The following is a 26,626-nucleotide window of genomic DNA, read 5'->3' as shown; positions in this document are numbered from 1 at the left end:
TTTTTTTTTGCTTCTGTTGTCGGATAAAAACGTCCCCGACAAAACCCGGAAATGACATATTGCGCGCGGCCAGAGCAGCTGACCCACGACGCGCTTTGTTGTGAATTCCCACGCCGCGAAAAAAACTGAAATAACATAATGCGTGCGGGGCAAGCAGTTGACCCACCCAGGATGCGTTTTGTTATTGTCAATTCAAAGGCCCCCCCCCCCCCCAAAAAAAAACGGAAATGATGCACTCAAAGCAAAAAATAAATATCCATCCCTTTTCTTTGCCGCTTATCCTGACGAGGGTCACGGGGACTGCTGGAGCCTATCCCAGCTGTCAATGGGCAGGAGGCAGGGTACACCCTGAACTGGTCTCCGGCTAATCGGAGGGCACAGAGAGACAAACAGCTGCACTCACAATCACACCTTGGGGCAATTTAGAGTGTCCAATTCATCTTGCATGTTTTGGGGGTGTGGGAGGAACTCGGAGTGCCCGGAGAAATCCCACACAGGCACAGGGAGAACATGCAAATTCCACACAGGTGGGGCCGGGATCAAACCCGGGTCCTCAGAACTGAGGCCAACGCATTACCAGGTGTTCCACCGTGCCGCCGCAAAAAAATAAATACATTTCTTAAATTATTTTATGATATAAACTACTTCAACTATACATGTATTTCTATTATGCAGCTTATTATCAGGAAAAACTTTTTAAAAATCCTTTAAAATGCCAAATTTTTTTAGGCTTGGAACGCATTATTTCTTTTTCCATTCATTGTAATGGGAAACATCAATTCGGTTTTCGAACAGATCACTTCTCGAACCATATACCATACTATACTATACTGTATTGAATTACAGTATAGGAGAGGCACTGAAATGTAGCCCAAAAAATACAAATATGCATTTGACAACAAGCTTCTGTTTATTGTTCTTTGGAACCAATTGACATCTGTACAAAAAACATGTAACGCGTATGTAAAAAATTGCGAAATGAGCATATATTGTTTCATGCGGCGCATATAGAAAATGGGAAGTACACCCACAAATAATTTTCATTTTTTTTTTTTTTTTTATAATAAGAGGATGCCGTGCAGGGCAATGAGCCAAATGCCCTGAAAGTATTCGAGCAAACAGCCTCCGCGTCGATTATGCAAATATCCCGCAGCTGCGAGGAACAATAACTCCAGAAATCCAAAGACAAAGCGCGCAACACAGAAAACCGTTGTCGAGCACTTGCCTGACAACCTTGCTCATCGGGCTCGCTTTTCATTTTTTTTTTTTTTTTTTTTGTTGTCTTTGTTTTGCAACAATGACGCAAATATTCGGAAAGAGCAAAAGTGCATTGTTTCGTTCCAATACGGTTTAAGCTGCCCGGGCTTGAGACAAATATGAAAACAAACATTTCATCACATCTGCCGTATAGAAATACTGCAGAGAGTACTGCGACCGGCACCGACCGGTCACGTCGCGCGAAGGTCGCTCGGAAATAGCGAGCAACTGGGTGTGCATAAATATTTAGCGCTGTGTTTTCTTCCCGCTGAGATTGTTTATTTATAGATTTTAAAAACGTTTGCACTGTGAGCGCAATGATACAGTAATTATGATTCCGTAAGCACAGTTCACGACTCTTCATGGGAATACCGCGACTGTCTCAAATCCCTGAGTAAAATGCAGCGTCCGGTGTCCGGTTTATGAGGTTTCCTTATAATCCCGTTCCAGAAATATTATATCATATATATTTACGATTAGCTCCCGAGAATGAGTAGAAGGCACATATGTGAGTTGTGCAAACGACGGCTAGCAGCGGGTGAGCTCCTCCACGTCTCGTCACTGCAGCGCTAGTCCTCCGTGGTTGTTAGCGGCGGGGCGTCAGGGGCTCCATCTCGATCACGAGATCGCGAGGCCGCGGACCCCGACTTAACTCCACCGCCCGTGGGACCACGGTGGACCAGCGGTCTGAAGGGGGGACAAACGGAAAATGGAAGCTTACAGCAGGTTTTTATTCGGTCCAGTTGCTTCTGAAAGATTTTGACTTTTTAGAGCAAACCAATGGCAACGATTGACTGGAATGACCCTTTATGCATCGCTATCGACGAAGTGGACCAAGAACCTCTCACCTCTCCTCAAGCCTTTGACGCTTTGCTGAAGGCCGTCGGCCTGACAGGTCTCATTCTTGCCCGGGTCCTCGTTGATGATGGCCAAGTTTTGGTTCCAGTGGCACCAGTTGACCTCATCCACCCTGTCGAAACACGTCACGTGGCCTTTGCGAGTTTAAGACGGAAAATTCCCAGCTTACAAGGAATTTGCGCTCGGTGGAAGTGTCTCTTTTAGCTGCGTTCGCGATTATCATCCCGGCTCTGATGAGAAAATTTGGTGGGCGGCATAAGTTTTTGTGCCATTCGAATGAAAACTGTCAATATTTTGACCCAAATGATCTGCATGGAACAAATAAAATTTCATTTAGGGTAAATGTTGCCGTAATTTTGAGTTTAACTGGAATACTTGGAGAGTTCGTCATGTCAACTGAGAACCTGGATCTTGGCGAAACCTAACCTAACCTAGATCCTAAATAGTGGCAAAGATTCCATCAAATTTACATCGAATTTAACTCAATCCATCCACTTTCGGCCGCTTCTCCGGGTCGGGTTGTGGGGGACGTAGCTTCACCAGGGATACCCAGACTTCCCTTTCCCCAGCCACTTCTTTCAGCTCTTCCAGAGGGATCCTGAGGGATTCCCAAGCCGCTTGAGAGACACAGTCTCTCAAGCGTGTCCGCTGGGACATGCCCGGAACACCTCACCAGGGAGCCGTCAGAGAGGCATCCGGATCAGATGCCCCAGCCACCTCATCTGGCACCTCTCGATGCGGAGGAGCGGCTCAACACTGAGCCCTTCCCGGATGACCGAGCTTCTCACCCTATCTCTAAGGTATAGCCCGGACACCCTGAAACCCGGAAACTCCTTTCTGCCGCCTGTATCCAGGATCTTGTTCTTTCGGTCGCGACCCACAGCTCATGCCCATAGGCGAGGGTAGGAACGTAGATCAACTGGTAAATTGAGAGTCCAAGTCTCCCCTGTGGTACTCTTTCTAGGCACGAAACCATCCTGTTGCTCGCAGATACTTACTTCCGTCCAGCTCTTTCCCGTAACCTCATTGTGTGGCTCATCATTTTTATTCCTCTGTAGTTTCCATAGTTCTGAACGTCGACTTTTGTTCTTAAAAAATGGAGACTAGCACGCTTTTCCTCCATTCTTCTGGCATCTTCTCTCCCGCTAGTATTCTATTGAATAAGTTGGTCAAAAACTCCACAGCCACCTCACCAAATTGCTACCGTACCTCCACCGGAATGTCATCGGGTCCAACTGTCTTTCCGTTTTTCATCTTTACCTTCTCTCCCATTTTTTTCATTCATTAACTTCTCAAAGTACTCGTTCCATCTAAGTCTAATAATTAGCCGCACATTAGTGCGGATCAACGGACGTGAGCCGCAAAGTTACCGGAAGCACCAACGTCGGTCTGGCGTCCCATCCCGGTTCTTGCCCACCGTCACCATCTCGCCCACTCGGAATGACTTGCGGATGCAAGCTGGGAACGAGCGTTCGATGTCCAGGATGGTCGTCGCCCACTACGAACACACATCAATATTTGGACAATTCTTGATTTGTTTTCAATCGAGTTGCACGGACGCAAGGAAATGGTGGCGGGACTCGGAATAACGCGCAAAGTTCGTCGATGACGTCATCATGTTCGGTGTTGCTTTTAGCGTTATTTGATTCGGTTTTTTCTTAACCCCCATTCCGTACTGACCTGCAGCTTCCATATTTTTTTGCTCTCCTTGGAGACCTGGCCCACCGTCTCCCCCATCAAGGCGATCAGCATGTTGAGGAGCAGCACAAAGGTGAGGATGATGTACGTCACCAGCAGGATGAGGAAAACCGCCGGGTATTGAGCGTTGTGGATCATGTCCAGCTCTCCCATCCCGATAGTCAGCTTGAAGAGGTCCAGCAGGAAGGTACTGAAGGTGTCGGGGTCCCTGCACTTGGGGTACGTCGGGCAGACTCCGTCGCAGTCCGTGCCCGGCAGGGGGCACGCGGTCAGCAGGGACACCAGAGCTGTGCAAAAGTCACAAAAAAAGTGTTCAACGCGTTTACTCTGCATTTTTATTTCTCAACTACGGACAACACGACTCAACAGACATTCCGTGAGACGCGCGAATGCAATCTAATCAGCTCAATACAAGAAACGTATGAAAAATTAGTAATGGCTGAAAGTTTAGTTGTCCAACAAAGTATTAAATTCTCACATCATAGTTGTTGGTTTCAGTGATGCAGAATTATGTTGTTTCTGCAATGACGAGTATTACCAAAATGTTGGTGGCTGCAGTCCAATTCTTTAGTTTTTGGTCCAACTAAGAAATGTCCAAAATGTCCTCTTTCTCTAAATATTAATAATTAAAAAAAAAAAAAAGGAGCTATACAAGGCGGCACGGGAGATCAGCTGGTAAAGCTTCGGCCTCACAGTTCTGAGGTCCCGGGTTCAATCCTGGATCCGCCTGTGTAGAGTTTCCATGTTCTCCCCGTGCCTGCGTGGGTTTTCTCCGGGTACTCCTGTTTCCTCCCCCATCCCAGAAACATGCAACATTAATTGGACACCCTAAATTGCCCCAAGGTGTGATTGTGAGTGCGACTGTTTCTCTTGATTGGCTGGCAACAAGTTCAGGGTGCACCCCCGCCGCCTGCCCGTTGATAGCCGAGATAGGCTCCAGCACTCCCTGCGACCCTTGTGAGGATAAGCGGCAAAAAGAAAATGGATGGATGGATGGAGCGAGACAATTATGGAGAATGATTGGAAACAAAATGTCCAAAAAAGCAGTCATGCAGAATCACGTAGTAAATAGTATCATAAATACAATTAACTAAATATATGGGAAGCAAAAAAAATTGGGTGGTATATATACAACAAATTAATTGGACACCCCAAATTGCCCCTAGGTGTGATTGTGAGTGCAGCTGTTTGTCTCGACGTGCCCTGCAATTGTCTGGCGACCAGTTCAGGGCGTACCCCGCCTCATGCCCGTTGACAGCTGGGATAGGCTCCAGCACTCCCCGCGACCCTCGTGAGGATAAGCAGCAAAGAAAATGGATCGACGGATGGATTATGGATCTCTTTGGAGTCTGGAGGTGTTTTTAATACAGAGGCTTAAAAAAAAAATCATTTACTTGCAAAAACTGAGTTACCCAAATATTACCTGATGCGTAGCCAATCATGAAGAGAACGTAGACCAGCAGAAACCTAAAGAGGTCTTTGAAAAGAATCTGGCGAGGAAAAAGAAACATTTTAGCGGCGATTGCGTAGGTTTTGATGATTGCTTGATTTTTGTCATTTTTTTTTTCCCCCTGAGCGACATCCACCTTCTGTATCATGATGCTGTAGGTGCCGGTCAGCTTGAGGCCTCTGGTGAAGTAAAGGGTGTTCATCCAGCCCAGAACGAGAGCAAAGACCATCACGGACACGTAAGCCTCGATACCGGACAAGTAGAGCGCGGCTGTGACTATGATCAGTATCGAGTAAATGAAACTGCGAAGGACACCGGGGGAAAAAAGAAAGAGAAAAAGAGCGTCTCAAGGATAGCGACGGCAATGACACACGCGTTGCAGACATAAAACCGACGTGCAAAGGTGTTCAACGTTGAGCGGCCTTCTGTCTCATCCCCGGCTTTAATTAAAGGTGTAAACTTGAAAACGCGGCGGCGAGGAGATAAACCAGACGATTCAATTAAGAGGAAGGAGAATTTGCCGCGGGTTCCAAAACCGCGCGCGACGCTCGGAGGAGTCGAGTGTGGGAGGCGGCGTAGGACTCACTACAGCAGTTGAAAGGATCCATCAATAAATAAGGACTTCACCCCGGGGCACTTTTTCAAGAACAGGTCCTTAATCTGCAACGAGCGGAAGACGCATTTCCATAAACGCGACGACAAACCAGCCGCTCCATATTTGATTGGGACTCACGTTTGTTAGGAGGAAGAAGATTCCGGATACCAGCGTGACGAGCTCCCCGGCCATGCGCAAGTAGTCGCTGGATTCTGTGTACGGGTACGGGGGCTGCAAGACACGCCGCACGATGACGAGGCCGTTCAGAAGCACTCGAAGAGCCGAAAAGCTCAATATGGCGAGCGCAAAAATATCACGTAGCTACAGAAACTAATGCAGGCGGCGTCATGGCTGAAAATGAAAGGTCCACTGTCGTGAAATGCATGATTTTCGTTATTATGTCGTTAATTAAAAAAACGGCAGCTGGTATGGATCCATCTGTTTTTTTCACCGCAAAACATAATTTTGACGTATACGCCTTTATGTAACTCGCGCCGTGAAAATCCTCTCGAAGGGGATTCGTTTTCGAGAAGAAGCAGGAAGTGACGTACGGTGCAGTAGCGCACTCAAGTGGTCTCGTCTGTTTATACTAGTTTTACCTGCGGGAAGGTAGCTCGTTGTTCCTTCGTGTTAGCCAAAATGCCGGCTCGTTGTATTGCTGGATATTGCTCGAACACTCGGGAGGATGAAAAGACACGGTTTGTCGTGAAAAATGGATTGCACGGGTGCAAAGGACGAGAGCTTTGTGGGTTCCAAATGATAGCTAGGTGTGTATACAGCTACTAAAAAAAATAATAGTTGGGGTGGGGGGCGTAATCCGTAAATCAGGGGTGCTCGTCGTGGCGCCGGGGCGCGGTGGAGATGAGGTGGATCGGACAGGGAGGAGGTTTGGCCAGGGTGTCGTCGTCGCTCACGGGCGGCGACGTTTATCACCCCTGCCGTAGTGGATCGGACGGGGAGGTGGTTTGGCCACGACGTCGTCTTTGGTCGAGGGCGGTGTTGTTTATCACCGCCACGGAAGTGGATCGGACAGGGAGGCGGTTTGGCCGGGGCGTCGTTGTCACTCGCGGGCGGCGTTGTTTATCACCCCCGCTGAAGTGGATTGGACAAGGAGGCAGTTTGGCTGCGGCGTTGTTGTCGCTCGCGGGCGACGTTGTTTACCACCGCCGCGGCGGTGGATCGGACAGGGAGGCGGTATGGCTGCGTGCAGTTTGGCCGTAATTCGCATATCATCTAAATATGGCTCAAAACAATCGGGTAATATTGCCCTCATCACTTAACTCAGTTGTGAGATGTTCTCTTCTTCGAAAAGAGCCTCCATGTCAGAAGGGGCGGCGGAAAAATCTGAATATCTTCCAAAGTAAGTGGCACAGCGTGTTTTCAATGGCAAATGTCCCAGTGTGACGTCATGGACAGAAGATGGAGCAAATATGGCGACCACTTTAAATGTCGAATGAGACTTCCGCAACTTTGCGCATGGAAGACGCGCTCTCCGCTCATATTCATTTTTTCGTATAGACATTGAAGTGAATTATGTTATATGTATTTTTCATTACAATATCTATTTTAGAATGTTTGTAGGCATGACATTTGACCTTTAAAGATACAGTACTTCTCTATGATGAATGAATTGCACAGACTCTTGCCTGAACAGCTTTGACACCTTCTTAGACTCACCGTTCCGTGTGTCGGGTGGTAATAAGCCACCAGGGTGAAGACGATCATGGTGCAGAGGTAGGAAACGACGTTGATGTAAAAGGTCACGGCGGCAAACTTCTGCCACTTGGCCCTCAGCAGCTCGTTGATGGGCTCCACCGCCAGCATCTCGTGACGGATCTGACGGGACGACATCGTCATCTGAATTTGTGTTCCCCTTTTAGGATTTGGTTTGTCTTACCTCACTGTGACTGTTATAAACGAGGATCTCCAGCACAGATGGTTCCCCTCCACAGTTGTCCAACGACGACAGGTCATAAAGGGACGAGTACACCGGTCCATAAGCCCAGTCCTTAAACTTGCGCGACAGATGACGGACGTCCTCGTCTTTGATCTCCCGTCGAATGATGTGTTGGAAAACCTGGAAAATTACATACACGTGATGACTTGGAATGTGTTTTTGCTGGTCTTGCTCGGTCAGCTTACCCGTCTACCGAGTCATCACAAAAACTGTTGATGTTTTTTGGCATGCTAGCATTTTGTGGCTCAAAGCATCACATTTACACATTTGGTCTCACTGGAGCGTTCGCAGCCGAGTGTGAAGTGGCTGGGATGAGAATCAGCACCTCCAAATCTGAGACCATGGTTGTCAGTCGGAAAAGGGTGGTGTGCCCTCTCCAGGTCAGGGATGAGAACCTGCCCCAAGTGGAGGAGTTCAAGTATCTCGGGGTCTTGTTCACGAGTGAGGGAAGAATGGAGCGGGAGATCGAGAGACGGATCGGTGCAGCGTCTGCAGCGATGCGGACTTTGTATCGGTCTTTTGTGAACAAGAGTCAATTTACCAGTCGATCTACGGTCCTACCCTCACCTATGGGCACGAGCTGTGGTTCATGACCGAAAGAACAAGATCCCGGATACAAGCGGTCGAAATGTATTTCCTCCGCAGGGTGTCTTGGCTCACCCTTAGAGATAGGGTGAGAACCTCGGTCATCAGGGAGGGGCTCAATGTCGAGGATTGAGAGGAGCCAGCGGAGGTGCCTGGGGCATCTGATCCAGATGCCTCAACGGATGCCTCTCTGGTGAGGTGTTCTGGGCATGTCTGACCGGCAAGAGATCCCGGGGACAACCCAGGACACGCTGGAGAGACTATGTCTCTCGGCTGGCTTGGGAATGCCTCGGAATCCCTCCGGAAGTGTTGGAAGAAGTGGCTGGGGAAAGGGAAGTCTGGGTATCCCTGCTGAAGCTACTTCCCCCGCGACCTGACCCGGAAAAGCGGTAGAAAATGGATGGATGGATGGATGATGGATGGATGGATGGATGGATGGATGATGGATGGATGGATATTCTTGCTATCTGCTACGGTGAATTTGAAATCGGACCATTTGACTACCTACAAGTGTGCGAGTCGACTATTCTGATTTCGAGAAATGGCTCCTCCCGTGTTTAGCAGGCGACACACTAACCATAGTCCTAGTCGCATTAACCAAAAATGTAATCCCAAACCTAACGCACAGCCTACCCGGACCACAGCCTTCAGTCCGAAAACCTTAAACCGACAGTGACTGAAGTCCTAATCAGCCCTCAATTGTGATCCATCCTTCTTACCCCGATCTTGCCTAGTTTGGCCGCCATCATAAGAGGCGACATGCCATCGTTATTGAGGACACTCTCCAGACTGCAGTCCGGGTACAGTTTGGCGCTCTTGATCAGGAGCAGGTCATACATCTTGGTGAGGAAACGAGTGTTGTCCTTGGTGTTGTCGGCGATGTGCACCAGCGCGTGCAGGACGGTGTTGCCGCGGGAATCTTGACGCCGGAGGTCGGCCTTCTTGTGGGGATTCTCGGTCAGGTAGTGGACGATGTTGGGCTGGTTGGTGCACGCGGCCAGCGAGAGGGGCAGCTCGCCTGCGGGAAGGCAGAGGGAAGAACTGTGAATCCGCAGGCCGGGCGCGGCGATCGGGATCAAAAACGAGACAATCGACGCCGAGGTTAATTAGAAACAACTGTCGCCGGCTTCTGTTTGTTTTCGCGAGACGTGCTAAACGCGGATCCGAGATTGGACTTTAACCCCGGTGATGAAAACAGCACAATTAGCAGCCGCCGGAAGGAAGGACGCAACGGGGGCCGGAGCGCCAAAAGCCGTTGCCATGGGTGACAGATTACTTTGTCACTTCGGATGGAAACGCTCCTCTTCACGGATTTGCACGGGTGCACGCTGAGTGTTAGCGTGAGTCAAAATCCCATTAGCCGTCAGCCCTGCCAGGTTCCCGTTCACCTCGCCGCAAAAGCTCCGCGGCAAATTACTCGCACTGTGCGACGGACACGCCGGGATTTGGGAATGACAACCGCGCGCCGCGCAAATAGAAATCATCTCCTCTGCGGTGGCGGAAAAGTCAAAGGCGCGTTTCCACTCAAACGTGAACGGGCCTTTGTGCTCGGATTGTCGAGACGGGACAAAAACGAAAGACGTCACCGTCTACCTTTCTTTCGGTGATGAGTGGAAAGATCAAATCAAAAATCAAACCCTTTTTTGTAAATATTACCATGTAGTACTACGACGACTATTACTGCGACTATTTGACAAATTGTGACTTTACTGTGCTCAGTTTTTATTCCCGAATTCTTTTGTAGATGTAGTTGTAGGTTACATCACAGGCAGCATAGTGGACTAGTGGTTAGGGGTGTGCCTCGGACTCCACAGAATTGGACTAGTGTACCAGTTTATCCATCCATCCATCCACTTATCGTCACGAGGGTCACGGGGAGTGCCGGAGCCTATCCCGGCCGTCAACAGGCAGGAGGCGGGGTACACCCTGAACTGGTCGCCAACCAATCGTAGGGCACGTCGAGACAAACAGTCGCACTCACAATCACACCTAGGGGCAATTTCGAGTGCCCAATTAATGTTGCGTGTTTTTGGGATGCGGGAGGGAACCGGAATGCCCGGAGGAAACCTATGCAGGCACGGGGAGAGCATGCGAACTCCACATGGGAGGGACAGGTATTGAACCCGGGACCTCAGAACTGTGAGGCCAACGCGTTACCAGCTGATCCACCGTGCCGCCTGTACCAGTTTAGTGGTTGGGTAATGTCAACCAGTTCAGGGTGTACCCCGCCTCCTGCCTGAAGATTGCTGGGATAGGCTCCAGCACTGGCTTGTGAGGATGAGCAGCTCAGAAAATGGATGGATGAATGTAAATGGGGCGGCACAGTGGGATCACCTGGAAAGCGCTGGCCTCACAGTTCTGAGGTCCTGGGTTCGATCCCGGACCTGCCTGTGTGGAGTTTGCATGTTCTCCCCGCGCCTGCGTGGGTTTTCTCCGGGCACTCCGGTTTTCTCCCACATCCCAAAAACATGCAACATTAATTAATTGACACTCTAAATTGCCCCTAGGTGTGATTGTGAGTGCGACTGGTTGTCTCCGTGTGTCCTGCGATTGGCTGGCAACCAGTTCGGAGTGTACCCTGCCTCCTGCCCGTTGACAACTGCGATAGGTTCCGGCACTCCTACGACCCTCGTGAGGATATGCAGCAAGGAAAATGGACAGGTGGACGAATGCAAATTCCCCAGCAGAGGGCAGCGTTGAGTCTCGCTCGTGGCCCGATCCTGCGTTCCAGCAACGCAGGATGTTTGCTTTCCAACGCGGAACACAGAATTCTTTCTCACGGAACAACTTGAACGGGCGGCACGCTGCACAGACGAGCCTGCACGGTGGTGCCAGCCTGTCTTCAAGAAACCCGCGTGGAAAATTGAGTCTTGGTAAAAGACACCGGCTGGGTCTAAACTAGCCAGTTAAAAAAAAAAAAAAAAGTAGTGGAGAAAAGGCGGCACATGTACCAAGTGCGTACGATACCATTTTGGCAGCTGCTTTAAATGCAGACAGTGTGTGTTGGGGGTGGGGGGGGGGGAACCGGTAAAACGGTCAGCATGCCACGTCATTACCTCCGCGTCGTTCCCTAAGCACTGCTCCTCGTCTACAGTGTTACCTCACTTCAGGAGGAGGCGTTAAGCGTACAAAAATCTCATTAAACAGGAGACAAAAGGATCACTGTTGAAAGCAGGCGGAGGCGTTTACCGAAGTAGAAGTAGCCGCCCTCGTCCCTGGGCTGGAAGAAGCGTCCCCTGGCCTGCGCGTGGACGTCGGCTCCTTTCTCCACCAGCAGTTCCACGTACTGCTTACAACGGCGCTCGATGGCGATGTGGAGCGCCGTCTGGCCTGAGCAGAAGCAGACGGTGTCCGAAATCGGCAGTGAGAAAAGTGACGCGCGCTCGCCGAAAGGACTTTCGAGCCGCTATTGTACGGTGAGAGCGTGAGCGAATTGTCTCAAGGAGGGACTTCAGGGCAAAGGTCGAGCAAAGCCGAGTGAGAGCTGCGAAGGGTTTCTATGGAAACGGGTCCCTGAAACTTGTCGCGGAACTCGGCAGGAATGAAAAGCAATTTGATTATCCTCAAGGTGCGTTGCACCTAAGAATGGAATCCCCAAAACCATAAACTGAGTCATTCAGATCAAATCAATCCAGTCACTGACGGATTAACACCGTGACTCTTGCGCTTTCGTTTTTGCCGCAATCGTGCCTCGCCTCGCCTCGCCCATCCGAACCCGAGGCGGCTTCCGGGGATTCAAACGCGTTACCTCTGTAGTAGACGTCCCGGAAAGGCGTGTTGACAAACTCTCTCAGGCTTCCCGTCTTCTCGGCGATGTCCACCAGCAGCGGGATGGTGTCGTTCCGCCCGCTGTAGAGGTTCAGGAGGGCTTTGGGGAGGCCCGTCTTGCCCGTGGACGGCTCTGGTGGGAAAACGACATTCGGATCCGTAGACCGTAGAACCCATCAGTGAAAATGTTGATGGAGATGCAACAGGAACATTGTAGCACTGTGCAGCGGATGTTTAACACATTTGTTTTACATATTGTGTACATTTACAAAGCATCCCCCCCCCACCCCACCCCCCCACACACACACACACACACACGCGCCCAAGTCTCTACACCAGGGGTATCGAACTCATTTTTTATCCCGGGCCACATTGTAGTTACGATTTCCCTCATAAGGCCGTTATGACTGTGAATCCGTGAAAATCTTCCGCCTCATGATATCTACCCATCCATTTTCTTCACCGCTTATCCTCACGAGGGTCGCGGGGAGTGCCTATCCCAGCTGTCAACGGGCAAGAGGCGGCGTACACCCTGAACTGGTTCCCAGCCAATCACAGGGATCATAGAGACAAACAGGCGCACTAACTAACAAGTGTCCAATTAATGTTGCATGTTTTTGGAATGTGGAAGGAAACCAGAGTGCCTGGAGAAAACCCACGTAGGCACAGGCAGAACATGCAAACTCCGCACAGGCGGGGCTGGGATCGAACCCATGTCCTCAGAACTGTGAGGCCAACGCTTTACCAGCTGAACCACCGTGCTGCCTCTCAAGAGTCTTTAAGACTATTTTCAACGTTTCAAATAGCCGACAGTTTGCTGCGATTTTTCTCTGCTCCGTGCTACAAACTTGGAGCACACACAGGAAGCTTTCCTCGGGAGGACAAAAGTCAACGACGTCGGCGCCCTTTCCCGTTCAAATCCGTCTGGGTCAAAGAGCGGCAGAGAGCAACCGGCCCGAGGATGGGTGGCACGCCGAAGGTCAACAAGGTGGAGATTACAACGGCTTCCGGGCCGAGTCCCAACCGGATCTGCCGAAACACACATCCCGGTCCTACCTTTGAACTCCTCATCCGTCAACCTCTTGTCGTTGCTCTGCAAGTACTCCGCCAGGCCCTCCAAGGCGTCGGGATCCCCGCGCGACACGCACTCAAACAGGAGAGAGCGGTTGAACACTTTCAGCACCTTCGGGGGGTCCTCGCTCGGACCGTCCTCACCGGATGTCTCGGTTTTACTACGAAGACGAAAAAACGCACAGAAGTCACGTGAGCAAGATGTTTCAGTGTGACACAAAATATAGCGAGCAAGGTCCACGCGGTCGGACGGGCCCCGAGCCCAACCCCATCGAACACTTTAGGACGAACTACAGCAGAGAATGTGAAAATTGCCGAGTGTCACCATTTTTTTTTTTTTTCTTTTTGCCCGACAAGTTTAGAGGTCTGCGGGCACGGAGCGCACTGGGTGGAGGCACTTGTCTAAATATTACCTCAACAGCCACCCGAGGCACAAACAACTTGCTCTCTGTTAGATTACTCAAAGAGGCTCACAGTGTGTGTGGCACACCTCCACCTCCGACACTTGAAGGAATATTTTGGGAGTCATTTTTTTTCCAACCTTTGCCCCAATGAAAAGACTTTCATTCTGTCTTTTCCCGTCATTTGAAATGGACGAAAGGCCGAGAAAGGGTACCACAGATGCGTTATTTGCCTTGAGGATGCTCGTGGAAAAGTACAGACAAGGTCAGAAGGAGCGACATTGTGACTTTGTGGAACTAGAGAAAGCTTATGACAGAGTACCAAGACAGGAACTGTGGTCTGGTGTGGCGGAGAAGTATGTTAGAATAGTCCAGGACATGTATGTGTCACGATGCGGGGCTCAAGGGTGGACCCAAATGCACGACTCCAGAGACAGCAGACAGTACAGAGGAAACCTTTATTCGGTCCGAGGTCTGAGATCAGGTAGACAGTCCAAACAATCCGCAGTACCAGTACGGATGGGCTTACGAGGGTGGTCAGTGGACTGGCGTGGGTCGGTCCACGGAGATCAGAAGTCAGGAAAGCAGGAGTGCGGGAACGAGTCATCAAGACCAACGATCTAGCAGAGTATTAGTCGTCCCCCGGGTCCCATGTGTACTGGGTCTAATCAGTGTTCATGAGGCGCAGGTGTGCACCTTCTGATTAGCTGGCCACGCCCAGCCCGGGCTGGAATCCAGGAGCATGACAGTATGAGGGTAGCAGAACAGCGGTGAGATGTGCCGTAGGTGTTTCAGAAGAATTTAAGGTTTAGGTGAGAATGCATCAGGGATCCGCGCTGAGCCCATTCTTGTTCGCGGTAGTAATGGATAGGCAGACAGACGGGGTTAGACAGGAATCCCCTTGGACCATGATGTTCACAGATGATAATGTGATCTGCAGTGATAGCAGGGAGCAGGTGGAGGAACAATTAGAAAGATGGAGGCACGCACTGGAAAGGAGAGGAATGAAGATAAGCCGAAGTAAAACAGAACATATGTGCGTGAATGTGAGGGGTGGAGGAGGACGAGTGAAGCTCCAGGAAGAAGAGATGGCGAGGGTGGATGACTTCAAATACTTGGGGTCACCAATACAGAGAAATGGTGAGTGTGCAAGGAAGTGAAGAAACGGGTCCAAGCGGCGTGGAACAGTTGGCGGAAGGTGTCTGGTGTTCTATGTCACAGAAAAGTCTCCGCTAGGGTGAAGGGCAAAGTTTATAAAACAGTGGTGAGATGTGCCGTAGGTCTGTCAGAAGAATTTAAGGTGGAGGTGGGACTGCATCAGGGATCCACGCCAAGCCCCTTCCTGTTTGCAGTAGATATAGCGCTAGATACAGGTAGATGAGAGATAGCGAGGGTGGATGTCTTCAAATACTTGGGGGTCAACAACACAGAGCAATGGAAAGTGTGGTAAGGAAGTAAAGAAACGGTTCCAAGGGGGTGTGGAACAGTTGGTGGAAGGTGTCTGGTGTGTTATGTGACAGAAGAGTCTCTGCTAGGATGAAGGGCAAAGTTTATAAAACAGTGGTGAGGCCAGGCATGATGTACGGATTAGAGACGGCGGCACTGAAGAGACAACAGGAAGCAGAACTGGAGGTGGCAGAAATGAAGATGTTAAGGTTCTCGCTCGGAGTGAGCAGGTTGGATAGGATTAGAAATGAGTTGGATGTTTTGGTGACGAGGTTCGAGAGAGCAGACTTCGATGGTTTGGACATGTCCAGAGACGAGAGAGTGAGTATATTGGTCGAAGGGTGCTGAGGATGGAGCTGCCAGGCAGAAGAGTGAGAGGAAGACCAAAGAACAGGTTGATGGATGTTGTGAGGGAGGACGTGAAGACTGTGGGTGTTAGTGAGGAAGATGGACGAGATAGGCTTAGATGGAAAAAGATGACACGCTGTGGCGACCCCTATCAGGACAAGCCGAAAGGAAAAGAAGAAGAAGATGGCGAAATGCTGCAGCCGAGCTACCGAGTGTCATTTTGCGTAAGGCCGAGTGACGTCTCACTCACCCTCTTGGCAGCTTCTTCCTGCGCCGTTTCTGGTTGCTTGTGTTCCTGTAGGTGCCGTAGTCAAAAAGCGAGTCCATGGGGGCTTTCTTTGGACCTGGAACCACATTCGATTCATATATGGTGGATTCCAGTAGATCCATGGGGTTGGAGATGCCCTTTTTGAAAGCGCCCTGGAACTTCATCCGCAGGTTCTGCCTGCCATCCGCAGACTGCCCGGGCTGAACGGGCTCCTGGGGCGAATCCTGCCCGAGGTCCTGAGCAGACGGGGAGGCGTCCGCGCTCTCGAACAAGTTTGAAAACTCGTCCAGGAACTGCCCCCCGTTCTCGGCTTGGGCGACTTCGCCACCGGCGTCGCCGGTCGGGACGGCGCTGACGCCGTCGGCCTTGGAGCGGGCGAGGTGGCACCTTCTCAGGAGGGTCGTGGCAGACTGACTCTGGGAAAACAACAGCCGCCTTTCAGAGCAACATTATCTTGGACAAACTGCAAAATAATAAAAATAATCTGGCAACTATTAGTGACAATATAATTTTAAGGTTGCATTTGTGTTTTGTTTTTGGAAACACTAAGATTCAATTGTGTATTATTTTAAACAAAATGGGAAAAAAGTTTACAACTTTCTTACCAGTCGGCCATTTTCCATTTGTGTTTGATTAGCTTCAACTTTGAAGCGCGTTTTCTTGACATTTGCCGCCGTGCCTTACCTGTACATATCAATTTTTTAAATGTATTATTTTCTTGACTCGTAAATACCATCGTATAGAGCTCGTGCACCTACGTCATAAAATCACGTGACTTTTGTTTACGTCGCCATATTGCCGGGCAAGCTAAACATTGCGCAATGCTAAGTCGGTTGGAGACGACACGGAAATATGTCTTCTAGCCAACGCCCAGAGTTTTGTCCGATACCGTTAGCCATTCAGAAGGTGAAACTAAACGAAGGTACGTGGAAAAATTAGACAAACTCAGCAGGGAGGACTCGATATTTCATGCCATAGTCGATGTTTTCGCCGATAAGAAATTGGACTGTTAATTCGCTTCCGCTTGTCTTGGACAACTGGATCTACACGTGGATCTGGTGAGTAAGTCGTCGAGTTTTACACGGAAAAAGTTTGAAAGTGTATACAAGTCTGGACGCGTGCGAATACTTTGTTGCCGGATCTGTTCTCAATCAGGAATAAATCTCACATAATGACGGTTTTGACGGCTCGCAAACGCGGAAGCGTGTTCGGCGACACGTTAACCTTTGGCGGAATCCATCGATCTTTTCAGCTAGTATTCAATACAAATACCAACATTTAAATAAATGACCCCTAGTTTTACACAAACTCATATTACATAACATTAACTATGATTGAAAAAAAAATAAAAAAGAGCGGACGGAGTTGTCTCCATGGAACGTACACGGAAGCGATTGCGGCCACACATTAACCTCCGTGAACAGTTTTTTTAAAATACGCATCGTTCTCAAATGAGCCAATTTGGCATTGTAAATACTTTTTGGTAATTTGAGATAGAGAAGAATAATTCCTACCTGAAATGAAGCGATTGCTACACAGTTGTGTGTGTATTTTGGTCGGGCACCATCCATCACATTTAATTACCGACATTCATCAATATTTTCTGATATTTTCAGCCGGTATTCCATAGAACGATCTCTTTGAATATCTGTCTCGTCTGTTGTGACAACCAACAGCACGACGGGTCTCGGGCAATTTGAAAAATCCGCTCTGGTTTGACCCGGCAATATGGCGGCGAAAGAACTGTGACGTACCATGCATGAGATTTATACCATATACGATATTGTAACTGAGCAATAATACTTATTCATTGGACTAATTCCATAAAATGTCATTTTTGATAGCAAAATACCAACAAATTTGTTATTTATTTCTAACTACAAGCCGAGTTGAAAGCCCCGAAGGGGAGTTCCGCATTGTTCTTTGCCAGGAAACCTTTACGTCGATATGCATTTAATGGAGTCGAGTTTCTGTTTCGTATGGATAATCTGTCGTGTGAAAAAAATTCTGCTCAAAAATTGCGGGATCAAAGAGAACCCAAAAGAAAGACACAAATGCAAGAGACTGAGAACACGGTCGGGCGCATCGGCTCCCGTACCTCGTTCATCCCTTTTATCACAACAGCGCGCCAAATTCCTCTTCAGGTGGAGTGGAAACGAGGCCGCGGCATGGGTTCAACCTAAAAATACCAACAGGAGGAGTTACTGCGAGGCCAGTTATGAAAAAATAGTAAATCTGACCAACAGAAAAAAAAAAATGGCCGTCTGATGTTTGGAAATTTTGGAAAAACGCAGCAAATACGATGGCAAAAAACAATGAGGTGACCGTAAAGCGTCCCGCCATTGGTCGGAGGCCCCAGCGGGCGGATTGGCCCCGCCCGCGCTTTCAAACCCGCGACAGGTTGACTCCGAGCGGGAAGCGATCGTCGCTTTTTCCAGTCAGCGTGGGAACACGAACGTACGACGCGTCCCCCCCTGAAAGCATCCTCTCAAATCCCCCAGCGGCTCATGTCAATGCAATCTTATCTGAGCCCTCAAAGGGTACAAGAAAAACACGAGGGGGGTGGGGGCTCCGTGGGGGGGGGGGGGGCACGCTCACATGACTCACGCTGGATTATCATGCCGTTGCACTTCACTTCACAGTTGATCGTGAACAGACACACAAAGAATGATATGATATCCTGACAAATATATATATATATATGATGATATACTTTCCAGTAGTAGGATGTTTAATGCATGATTCTATGGAGAGGGAGGGGGGCACCTCTGTGCGTACCAACTGCTTCGAAGCGAAGGATCCGATGCCCCAAAACATCCATCCATCCATCCATCTACTTGGCCGCTTATCCTCACAAGCGGGGAGCGCCGGAGCCTATCCCAGCTGTCAACGGGCACGAGGCGGGGTACACCCCGAACCGGTCGCCAGCCAATCGCAGGGCACGTCGAGACAAACGGTCGCACTCGCAATCGCACCTAGGGGCAATTTAGAGCAGTGATTCCCAAACATTAGTGTGCCGTGGGAAGTTATCGGATTTTATGTAATTGCTAAAAAAAACAACGTATTTTTATTCCTCTATTGATGCCAGTGAGGCACAATGACAGACAGAACCCCCCCCCCCCAAAAAAAAAAAAATCCTCTTCTATTAGATGGCAGGAAATACATACAGTAATTAATCGATCCATTTTTGGTGACGTTTACTTTTGTTGGTTTGCCGTGGGATTTTTCAATTCTCAAATATGTGCCTTGGCTCTACAAATTTTGGAAATCAACAATATATAGAAATAAACAGTTAGTCACAAAATGATCACCATTGTAAAGGCCTGGGAAGAAGAGTGTCCCCCCCCCCTCAAAAAAAAAAAAAAGAAAAAAAAAGTTATTGTCAATTTGCAGCATCAAATTGGTGGGGCCCAATGTTATATTATCATTTTTATATGACACTGCTATCTCTCTCTCTCTCTTCAGATTTGGATTCACAGCCATATAAAATCATGTGGTGGGCCGGATCTGGCCCCCGGTCTTGAGTTTGATACCTATCCATTAAACGCCATTAAATATTCTCTCTCTCTCTCTCTCTCTCTCTCTCTCTCTCTCTCTCTCTCTCTCTCTCTCTCTCTCCTCTCTCTCTCTCTCTCTCTCTCACTCTCTCTCTCTCACACACACACACTGGAACGACTGTAGTGTACCGTGGAAGTCCACCGAATTATTGCTCTGACTTAAAACAAACCAAACCTTAACATCTTATGGGGAAAAAAATGCTGATTTATATCAAAAACATTTTTTGTTATTCAAAGAAACATTTGCGTAAACAGAAAACTTTGACAACATAAGCAAACTGAAGACTCCAAGGTAAATATTAAGTAAATGCTTGACCGGAAGTAATTTACAGTAAATCGGAAATGGGGGGAAAAAATATGTATATGACAATAGTCCCAGGTGTCAAAAAAAGCATGAGGTTATTACATGTAATTTACCTGAATCTCTCAAGGGTGGTTTTATGTCTTCGCCTCTTCAATTCCAGTTCAACATTTCCACAGTTTTGGTCCGCAGTTGAGTTCGAGTCCCTCTTCGGCCTCTGCCGTCCACAAGGCATAAAAACACTTCGAGTGAGCAGAACAACGCCCGCTTCGTTCTGGGATTTTGGGGTGGGGTCAAGTTGACGTTTCCTCACTTGGCTCCGAAGTTGCAACTCGCGCTGAATTGGGGGGAGGAAAGTGTAGTGCCACAAATTTCCACGAGATGGAGACTCTTCGACGCCAAGAGTGGCCCAATACGAGCGGGGCGGACCTTCAAATTTGTTTCCCCCGACATGATTATCAGAACTGAATTGAAAATGTATCACAGTACTGCTACAAGAGCTAATAAATTGTATAATAATAAATGTTTAAAAAATGTAACAAATAAATGTGCTTCACACCCTAGGTGTGCTACAACTGATTAGAATTCACACACAGGATCGAAGATTGCACATTTCGTTTGTTTACGGTGATCCTTCAAAATTGTATAGTTCCTTTTTAAAAAATATTTATAATATTTAGAGAGACGCGGCACAGTCGATCAGCTGGTAAAGCGTTGGCCTCACCGTTCTGAGGACCCGGGTTCAACCCCGGCCCCACTTCTGTGGAGTTTGCATGTTCTCCCCGTGCCTGCGTGGCTTTTCTCCGGGCACTCCGGTTTCCTCCCACATCCCAAAAACATGCAACATTAATTATACACTCTAAATTGCCCCAAGGTGTGATTGCGAGTGCGACTGTTTGTCTCGATGTGCCCTGCGAATCGCTGGCGACCGGTTCAGGGTGTACCCCGCCTCCTTCCCGTTGTCAGCTGGGATAGGCTCCGGCACTCCCCGCGACCCTTGTGAGGATAAGCGGCAAAGAACATAGATGGATATTTTTAAGGAGTGCAAAATAAGAAGTACACAGATGAACGTGTTAGAGTCTCCTTAATAAGAATCCAGAAGAACATATTACTGGAGACATTTCATATTACATTACTGCTTACTGTGTAAGCGCTCGCACAGCCAGTAATATTTTGCAATAATCATTTATTAAATTCAGTCATGTGGATAACAATAGCTTCGAGAGTCTACCGTCATCTCGGCTATGTGCAGTGAAATTAATTGTGTGATAGGATCAGGACAAAAAGACACAAAAGTGCATCGACACGGCAAAGTCCGTGATGAGTGCAAACAAAGCCAATAAGTTCGATTGCGCTCAGACTCTGCAGTCAAGGTCGGCGTTCATTTTGTGATAAAGCTCGTAAATAACATCGACCGTGGCGGCGAAGTTGAGGAGGAATTTCTTGACTTTCTCCAGGCACTCGTCCTCCTTGACTTCCCGGCCTTTGGAGAGCGCCTTCAAGAAGTCCGATTTGTAAGGCGCAGCAAAAACGGTCGCCTGCGAGCCAACAGAACAACCAAACAAACAGAAAAATCAGTTCTGGAGGGACGCGATCGATGGCAGTGAGCATAGATTAATCTGAACAACGAGAATCTTTTTTATTTTTCAATCAGAGTTAACGCCGGTATCGTTTGCATTTGCACTGCTCGTTACAAAATCCATGCATCCATTTTCTTAGCTGCTTATCCTCACGAGGGTCGCAAGGAGTGCTGGAGCCTATCCCAGCTGTCAACGGGCAGGTGGCGGGGGACACCCTGAACTGGTTGCCACATGGAGACAGTCGCACTCACAATCACACCTAGGGGCAATTTAGACTCTCCGATTAATGTTGCATGATTTTGGGAACGTGGGAGGAAACCGAGACTGTGGTCCTCAGTCGGGAAAGGGTGGCGTGCCCTCTCCGGGTCGGGGATGGGATCCTTCCCCAAGTGGAGGAGTTCAAGTAGCTTGAAGTATTGTTCAGGAGTGAGGGAAGAATGGAGCGGGAGATCGAGAGACGGATCGGTGCAGCGTCTGCAGCGATGCGGACTTTGTATCGGTCTGTTGTGAACAAGAGTCAATTTACCAGTCGATCTACGGTCCTACCCTCACCTATGGGCACGAGCTGTGGTTCATGACCGAAAGAACAAGATCCCGGATACAAGCGGTCGAAATGTATTTCCTCCGCAGGGTGTCTTGGCTCACCCTTAGAGATAGGGTGAGAACCTCGGTCATCAGGGAGGGGCTCAGTGTCGAGCCGCTGCTCCTCCGCATCGAGAGGAACCAGATGAGGTGGCTGGGGCATCTGATCTGGATGCCTCCCGGACGCCTACCTGGTGAGGTGTTCCGGGCATGTCCCACCTGGAAAGAGACCCCGAGGACGACCCAGGACACGCTGGAGAGACTGTCTCTGGGCTGGCTTGGGAACGCCTCGGAATCCCTCCGGAAGTGTTGGAAGAAGTGGCTGGGGAAAGGGAAGTCTGGGTATACCTGCTGAAGCTACTTCCCCCGTGACCTGACCCGAAAAAGCAGTAGATGATGGATGGATGGATGGATGGATGGATGGAAACTGGAGACCGAGCTCCAGAAAACGGTTGCATGGATGGACTGCGCACTATTCTTGCTTTTGTGGCTGCCGAGTGTAGATCCGATCCAAACATGTCAGGACTCACCTTGAAAAGCTGTTGCAGCCACCAGCTGTGGTATCGCTTCAAAGACAGTTCGTACGCTTTGGTCACGTTGACTCGCAGGAGGTTCGGGTTGTTTTCATCCTTTTCCCCGTCGAGCAGGCTTTGGAGGAAGACTTGGACGAAACGGAGGCCCCTTGAGAGACCCGAGGACAATGCGGGCACAGACTTCGTTTAAAAAGATCACCGTTCGAACGTGTGATTTTCGCATACACGATGTAAGGAAGGATTTCAAAAACCTTTTCAGCCACATGAGTGCCAGCGTGGCTCCAACTTGGGGCCATTCCGATCCGTACATTTCCTTCTCGACCTCCAAAATCTGTTGAAGGGTCCTGAAGCGTCCCGGGTTGGTGTCGTGGACTGCCTTGATTTTCTAAACATTTCACCACAAACATAGCACGTTTGAATTTGTTATAATGGAATAAGGGAAAGCTACGGAAGTAAATGAGTGCCACCAGGATTTGAATTTGAAATTTAAAGTGATCACATTTTTAATAGTTGCTATAATTTGCTATCGAAAATTCACCGTCTGTGCCACAAGGCAGGGTTACTTCAGGTCAGAACCGATCACCCAGCCAATCGCAGTTACGCTTCCTTAATCACGTGACGTCACATGCTAAAAAAGCCTAACTCGATTGGCTGTTTGGTTCTGACCTGAAGTAACCCCGCCTGGTGGCACAGACGATGAATTTCAGACAGCGAATTGTAGCAACTATTGAAAATGTGATCACTTTATATTTCAAATTCAAATCTTGGTGGCACATATTTACTTCCACAGAAATCCCTTTTCAACACAGCTTAATTATTTGTAAAAACCTTTGCCTGACTAGCGATATTCTGTAAGTATGATAATGTCATTCATATTAAGAGGTGGCCAAGATGTTGTGTTCATGTTTTAATGAAAAGCCACGATTCATTTTTCCAAACCCCAGAAAACGTCGGGATGTCTGAGTCAATGGAAGAAGTTCTGAAAATCTACGTTTGTGTGATTCCATAGTTTGTTCTCATCTGAAGCAGCAAAGCAAGTGAAGCTAAATTTGACCGACTGCCAAAGTATTTGACCAAATACCGAAGAGTTTCTTTACTTGCATGTTTGTGCACTTACTGTGATATTTGCGACGATGTCAGCCTTGATGGGTGCAAAGATGGTCGGGCCAAGGCAGTCTGGGGACACATTTTATCCAGAACTTTAAGAAAACTGAACTTGCAATCTATATTCATTCCAAAAAAATATATATACATATTCAGGTATCTGCATTGAAAATAATGATGTTATTTCTACACACTCCATAACACAACCAAGATAAAGTTTAAAGTACGGAAATGTTACGGCGCCATAGTAAGTTTCTTTCGGCTTGTCCTGTTAGGGGTCTTTGTATGACACAATTAAAAATTGTATGTTGCAAATTTAAATTTTAAAAGAAAAAAATGGAGAATGGAGCAGCACGGTGGAACGGTGGTCAAGCGCTGGCCTCGCAGTTCTGAGGACCCGGGTTCGTTCCCGGCCCCGCCTGTGTGGAGTTTCCATGTTCTCCCCCGCGCCTGCGTGAGTTTTCTCCGGGCACTCCGATTTCCTCCCACATCCCCAAAACACGCAACATTAATTGGACACTCTAAATTGCCCGTAGGTGTGATTGTGATGCGGCTGTTTGTCTCCATGTGCCCTGCGATTGGCTGGCGACCGGTTCAGGGTGTACCCCGCCTCCTGACAGCTGGGATAGGCTCCAGCACTCCCCGTGACCCTTGTGAGGATCAGCGGCAAAGAAAAGGGATGGACGGAAAATGGACAATGGAGCCAGCAGCGTCTCTTTTCAAAGACACATTACTACAGTATTAACATCAGTTGTGTTTCAATTAGGCTACCAGACAGGCGGAGTATTTGGTGTCAGGAAGGTGAAACCATGCGGTTCTTCCTCGACCCACGCGCAGCTCTCAGGCCCGCTCGATTCCTTCCTGCTCACGAGGGAATAGCTCATGTAAGAAACGTACCATAATTTCTCCAGTATAATGCGTCCTGAAGTATAATGCGCAGCCCCAAAGTTGACCCAAAAAAATAAATAAATAAAAAATTTCAAGAAAATCCTACTACCAATGTACAACGCGAACCACGAATTTGCTGCTATCCGTATGCTCAAAATATTAGGAACGCTCTATTTCTATTTTGCTAGATTTGTATTTTTAATGTTTGTACTTGTATTGTTTATCAAAAAGTCATCATTAACAATAATAATCTTTGAGCACGTACTGATGCAGCGGTCATATATATACCTCGGGACAGGCCCTGCAATTGTCAGACCAGAATCCCTAAACCAACAACGATGGCATGACATTTTATGAATACTGTTGATAACACATATTACAATCTTAAATAAATAAACTACAGTATTTATCCCAGACATTTTTTGCATTAAATATTCGTGCATAGTGCAGTTCATCCACAACAATACACATCCTTGGCCATGACTGCGAAAGAAGCATCCGACTCATCTCCAATCTAAAAAATATCTCCATGGTAGCGACCTTTGGTGGATTACTGTCAAACTCCTCATTGATGACTTGGTCCAGTTCTGGCGTCTCCTGCATTCATGAACAGAGATCCCATCTTGCTCCCGCTGCTGGTCACCCTCTGTGCCATTCATGGAGTTTATGAAGAAACATTTTTTGAATCTTGTTTCCCTTTATTCCTCATTATTGTCAGCACTTTGAGGGAATTTTCCATTTTTTTTTTTATTTTTCATCCATACCTAAATATAATGCGCTCTCTTGACTTTTTGAAGACACTTTTGGGAACAAATTCTGCATTATTTTCACGAAATTACGGGACGCAAGAAATGTATGGAATTTGTCAAATAACTCGGCAAGGTCCGGAGCAATTTTGAAAATGTGGCTTTCGTGTTGGGGGGGCGATGCACAAAGGAGCAGAACTTTTCCCAAATTCTTCAACCGTTAACATGAGCCCAAGTGTTCGCAGCAAAGCACCGGAAAAACAAACGGGGAAAGTACCAGTCGGTGCCAGCCGAGTCCTCATTTCACGGCTCAGCGGGCCTGTTTTGGGTCGTGGCCAAAACATTTCAGTCATAAAAAAAAAAAAAAAAAAAAAACAATGCGGGACAAGAAGAATTCCTTCCTCTAAAAGGTTTCACATATACCATTTCCAAAGAGAACCTTTGGCATATGAATGCAGAATGAAGCGGCACAAAGATGCCCCGGCGCCGGTGAATGGGCAAGCGTAACGCAACACCGTTCGAATCATTTTCAACAACTTCAAATCCAGGCCAGGGGGGATTAAATTATGCATGGTCAAAACAATTAGAGACATCTTGATGAAGAGAAATGAGATCGAAAATGTGCAATTATTCAATATATTCCCAAATGTTACAAGCACTTGAATGCAGAATTTTTTTTTTTTTTTCAAGTATCAACACCCCGTCCAGTCCTTGTATTTACAAATCATTAACATAATAAATGGCGTACCCAAACTGGGGCACAGATTAAACAACATTGCCTGATATCATGCATGACACTATACAGTTGTTCATATTTACCAAAGAACGGCGCGAGGTAAGACGCAGCCTCGAGAAAAGGTCTGGTTTCCACGTGTCTGTCGGCCGGCAGGGCTCGGAACTGGTGCTCCAGTAGCAGGGCCATGGCGTCTCGTCTGCGCGGGCAGCGGTCCGCTCGGAGATGACCGAAACGCACCCGTGCACTTACGGTGACCCCCCCCCCCCCTTCCCCCAACACACACACACGAATACTACAGACAATGGACAAATTCTACTGCTGTGCTGAATAAGATTTGAAAAAAGAGGGAAAGCCAGAGTCAAAGTGTTGTTGATACAGTATATTGTGACAATTCTGAATTATCCATTGTTTGTGAAATTGCTGTTTAAAGGGGAAATAGGAGAAGATTTTTAATCGAAAATTATGAATTTTCAGGTGCGCTTCCATTTTGGCGAGTCACATGACCTACGTGCGCGGATCTGACGTGTACCGCGCCGCGACAAAGGCTCGATTACACGGGACAACGTTTACGCCCAGCGACGATTTCTCGTATTTATCCTCATCTGATGAAGAAATAGCACTATCGGTTGATCGGGAAGACAGGGGAATACTTCCGTACAGATTTGAACTCGTGGCTGTAATTAATGTTGAATATTCGGATGGTTCTTCGGACGGAATGACGCGGAGTCTGACGAGCGAGCTCCGAGCCGAGCTTCCAGGCGGCGGAGGCCGCTAGCCCCGGACGCCAAAGCTAGGCTAAAGGCCTCTACTGCCGCTGCTGTCGATAAAAATCTTCTCAAAACTCTATTAAACGAGCGAGGATTTAACATCACATTGTCAAAATAGGGGACATATTAC

At 48.2% G+C, this 26,626-nt stretch overlaps 2 protein-coding genes across 2 annotated transcripts; both read right to left on the bottom strand.

Annotated features, from left to right (window-relative positions):
- Nucleotides 1-911: 911 nt before the first annotated feature.
- On the bottom strand, nucleotides 912-19,815 carry trpv4 (transient receptor potential cation channel, subfamily V, member 4). Its single transcript, XM_061817026.1, has 17 exons — nucleotides 19,677-19,815; nucleotides 17,801-17,881; nucleotides 15,685-16,118; nucleotides 13,225-13,400; nucleotides 12,149-12,301; nucleotides 11,590-11,730; nucleotides 9,120-9,418; nucleotides 7,756-7,935; nucleotides 7,536-7,694; nucleotides 5,997-6,089; nucleotides 5,850-5,923; nucleotides 5,400-5,565; nucleotides 5,237-5,303; nucleotides 3,796-4,100; nucleotides 3,486-3,613; nucleotides 2,106-2,227; nucleotides 912-1,944 (listed from the first exon to the last, which is right to left on the bottom strand). The coding sequence occupies exons 2-17, from the start codon at nucleotides 17,807-17,809 to the stop codon at nucleotides 1,844-1,846; spliced, it is 2,607 nt and encodes an 868-aa protein (XP_061673010.1). The 5' UTR covers nucleotides 17,810-17,881; nucleotides 19,677-19,815; the 3' UTR covers nucleotides 912-1,843.
- A 954-nt stretch (nucleotides 19,816-20,769) lies between these two features.
- Nucleotides 20,770-25,992, bottom strand: gltpa (glycolipid transfer protein a). Its single transcript, XM_061816359.1, has 5 exons — nucleotides 25,813-25,992; nucleotides 23,373-23,431; nucleotides 22,507-22,640; nucleotides 22,253-22,403; nucleotides 20,770-21,098 (listed from the first exon to the last, which is right to left on the bottom strand). The coding sequence occupies exons 1-5, from the start codon at nucleotides 25,913-25,915 to the stop codon at nucleotides 20,916-20,918; spliced, it is 630 nt and encodes a 209-aa protein (XP_061672343.1). The 5' UTR covers nucleotides 25,916-25,992; the 3' UTR covers nucleotides 20,770-20,915.
- Nucleotides 25,993-26,626: the final 634 nt, after the last annotated feature.

This window comes from Syngnathoides biaculeatus, chromosome 4 (assembly GCF_019802595.1).
Source record: "Syngnathoides biaculeatus isolate LvHL_M chromosome 4, ASM1980259v1, whole genome shotgun sequence".
NCBI classification, from domain to species: domain Eukaryota; kingdom Metazoa; phylum Chordata; class Actinopteri; order Syngnathiformes; family Syngnathidae; genus Syngnathoides; species Syngnathoides biaculeatus.
The sequence above is the reverse complement of the archived record's forward strand: the minus strand, read 5'-3'. Positions and strand labels throughout refer to the sequence as shown.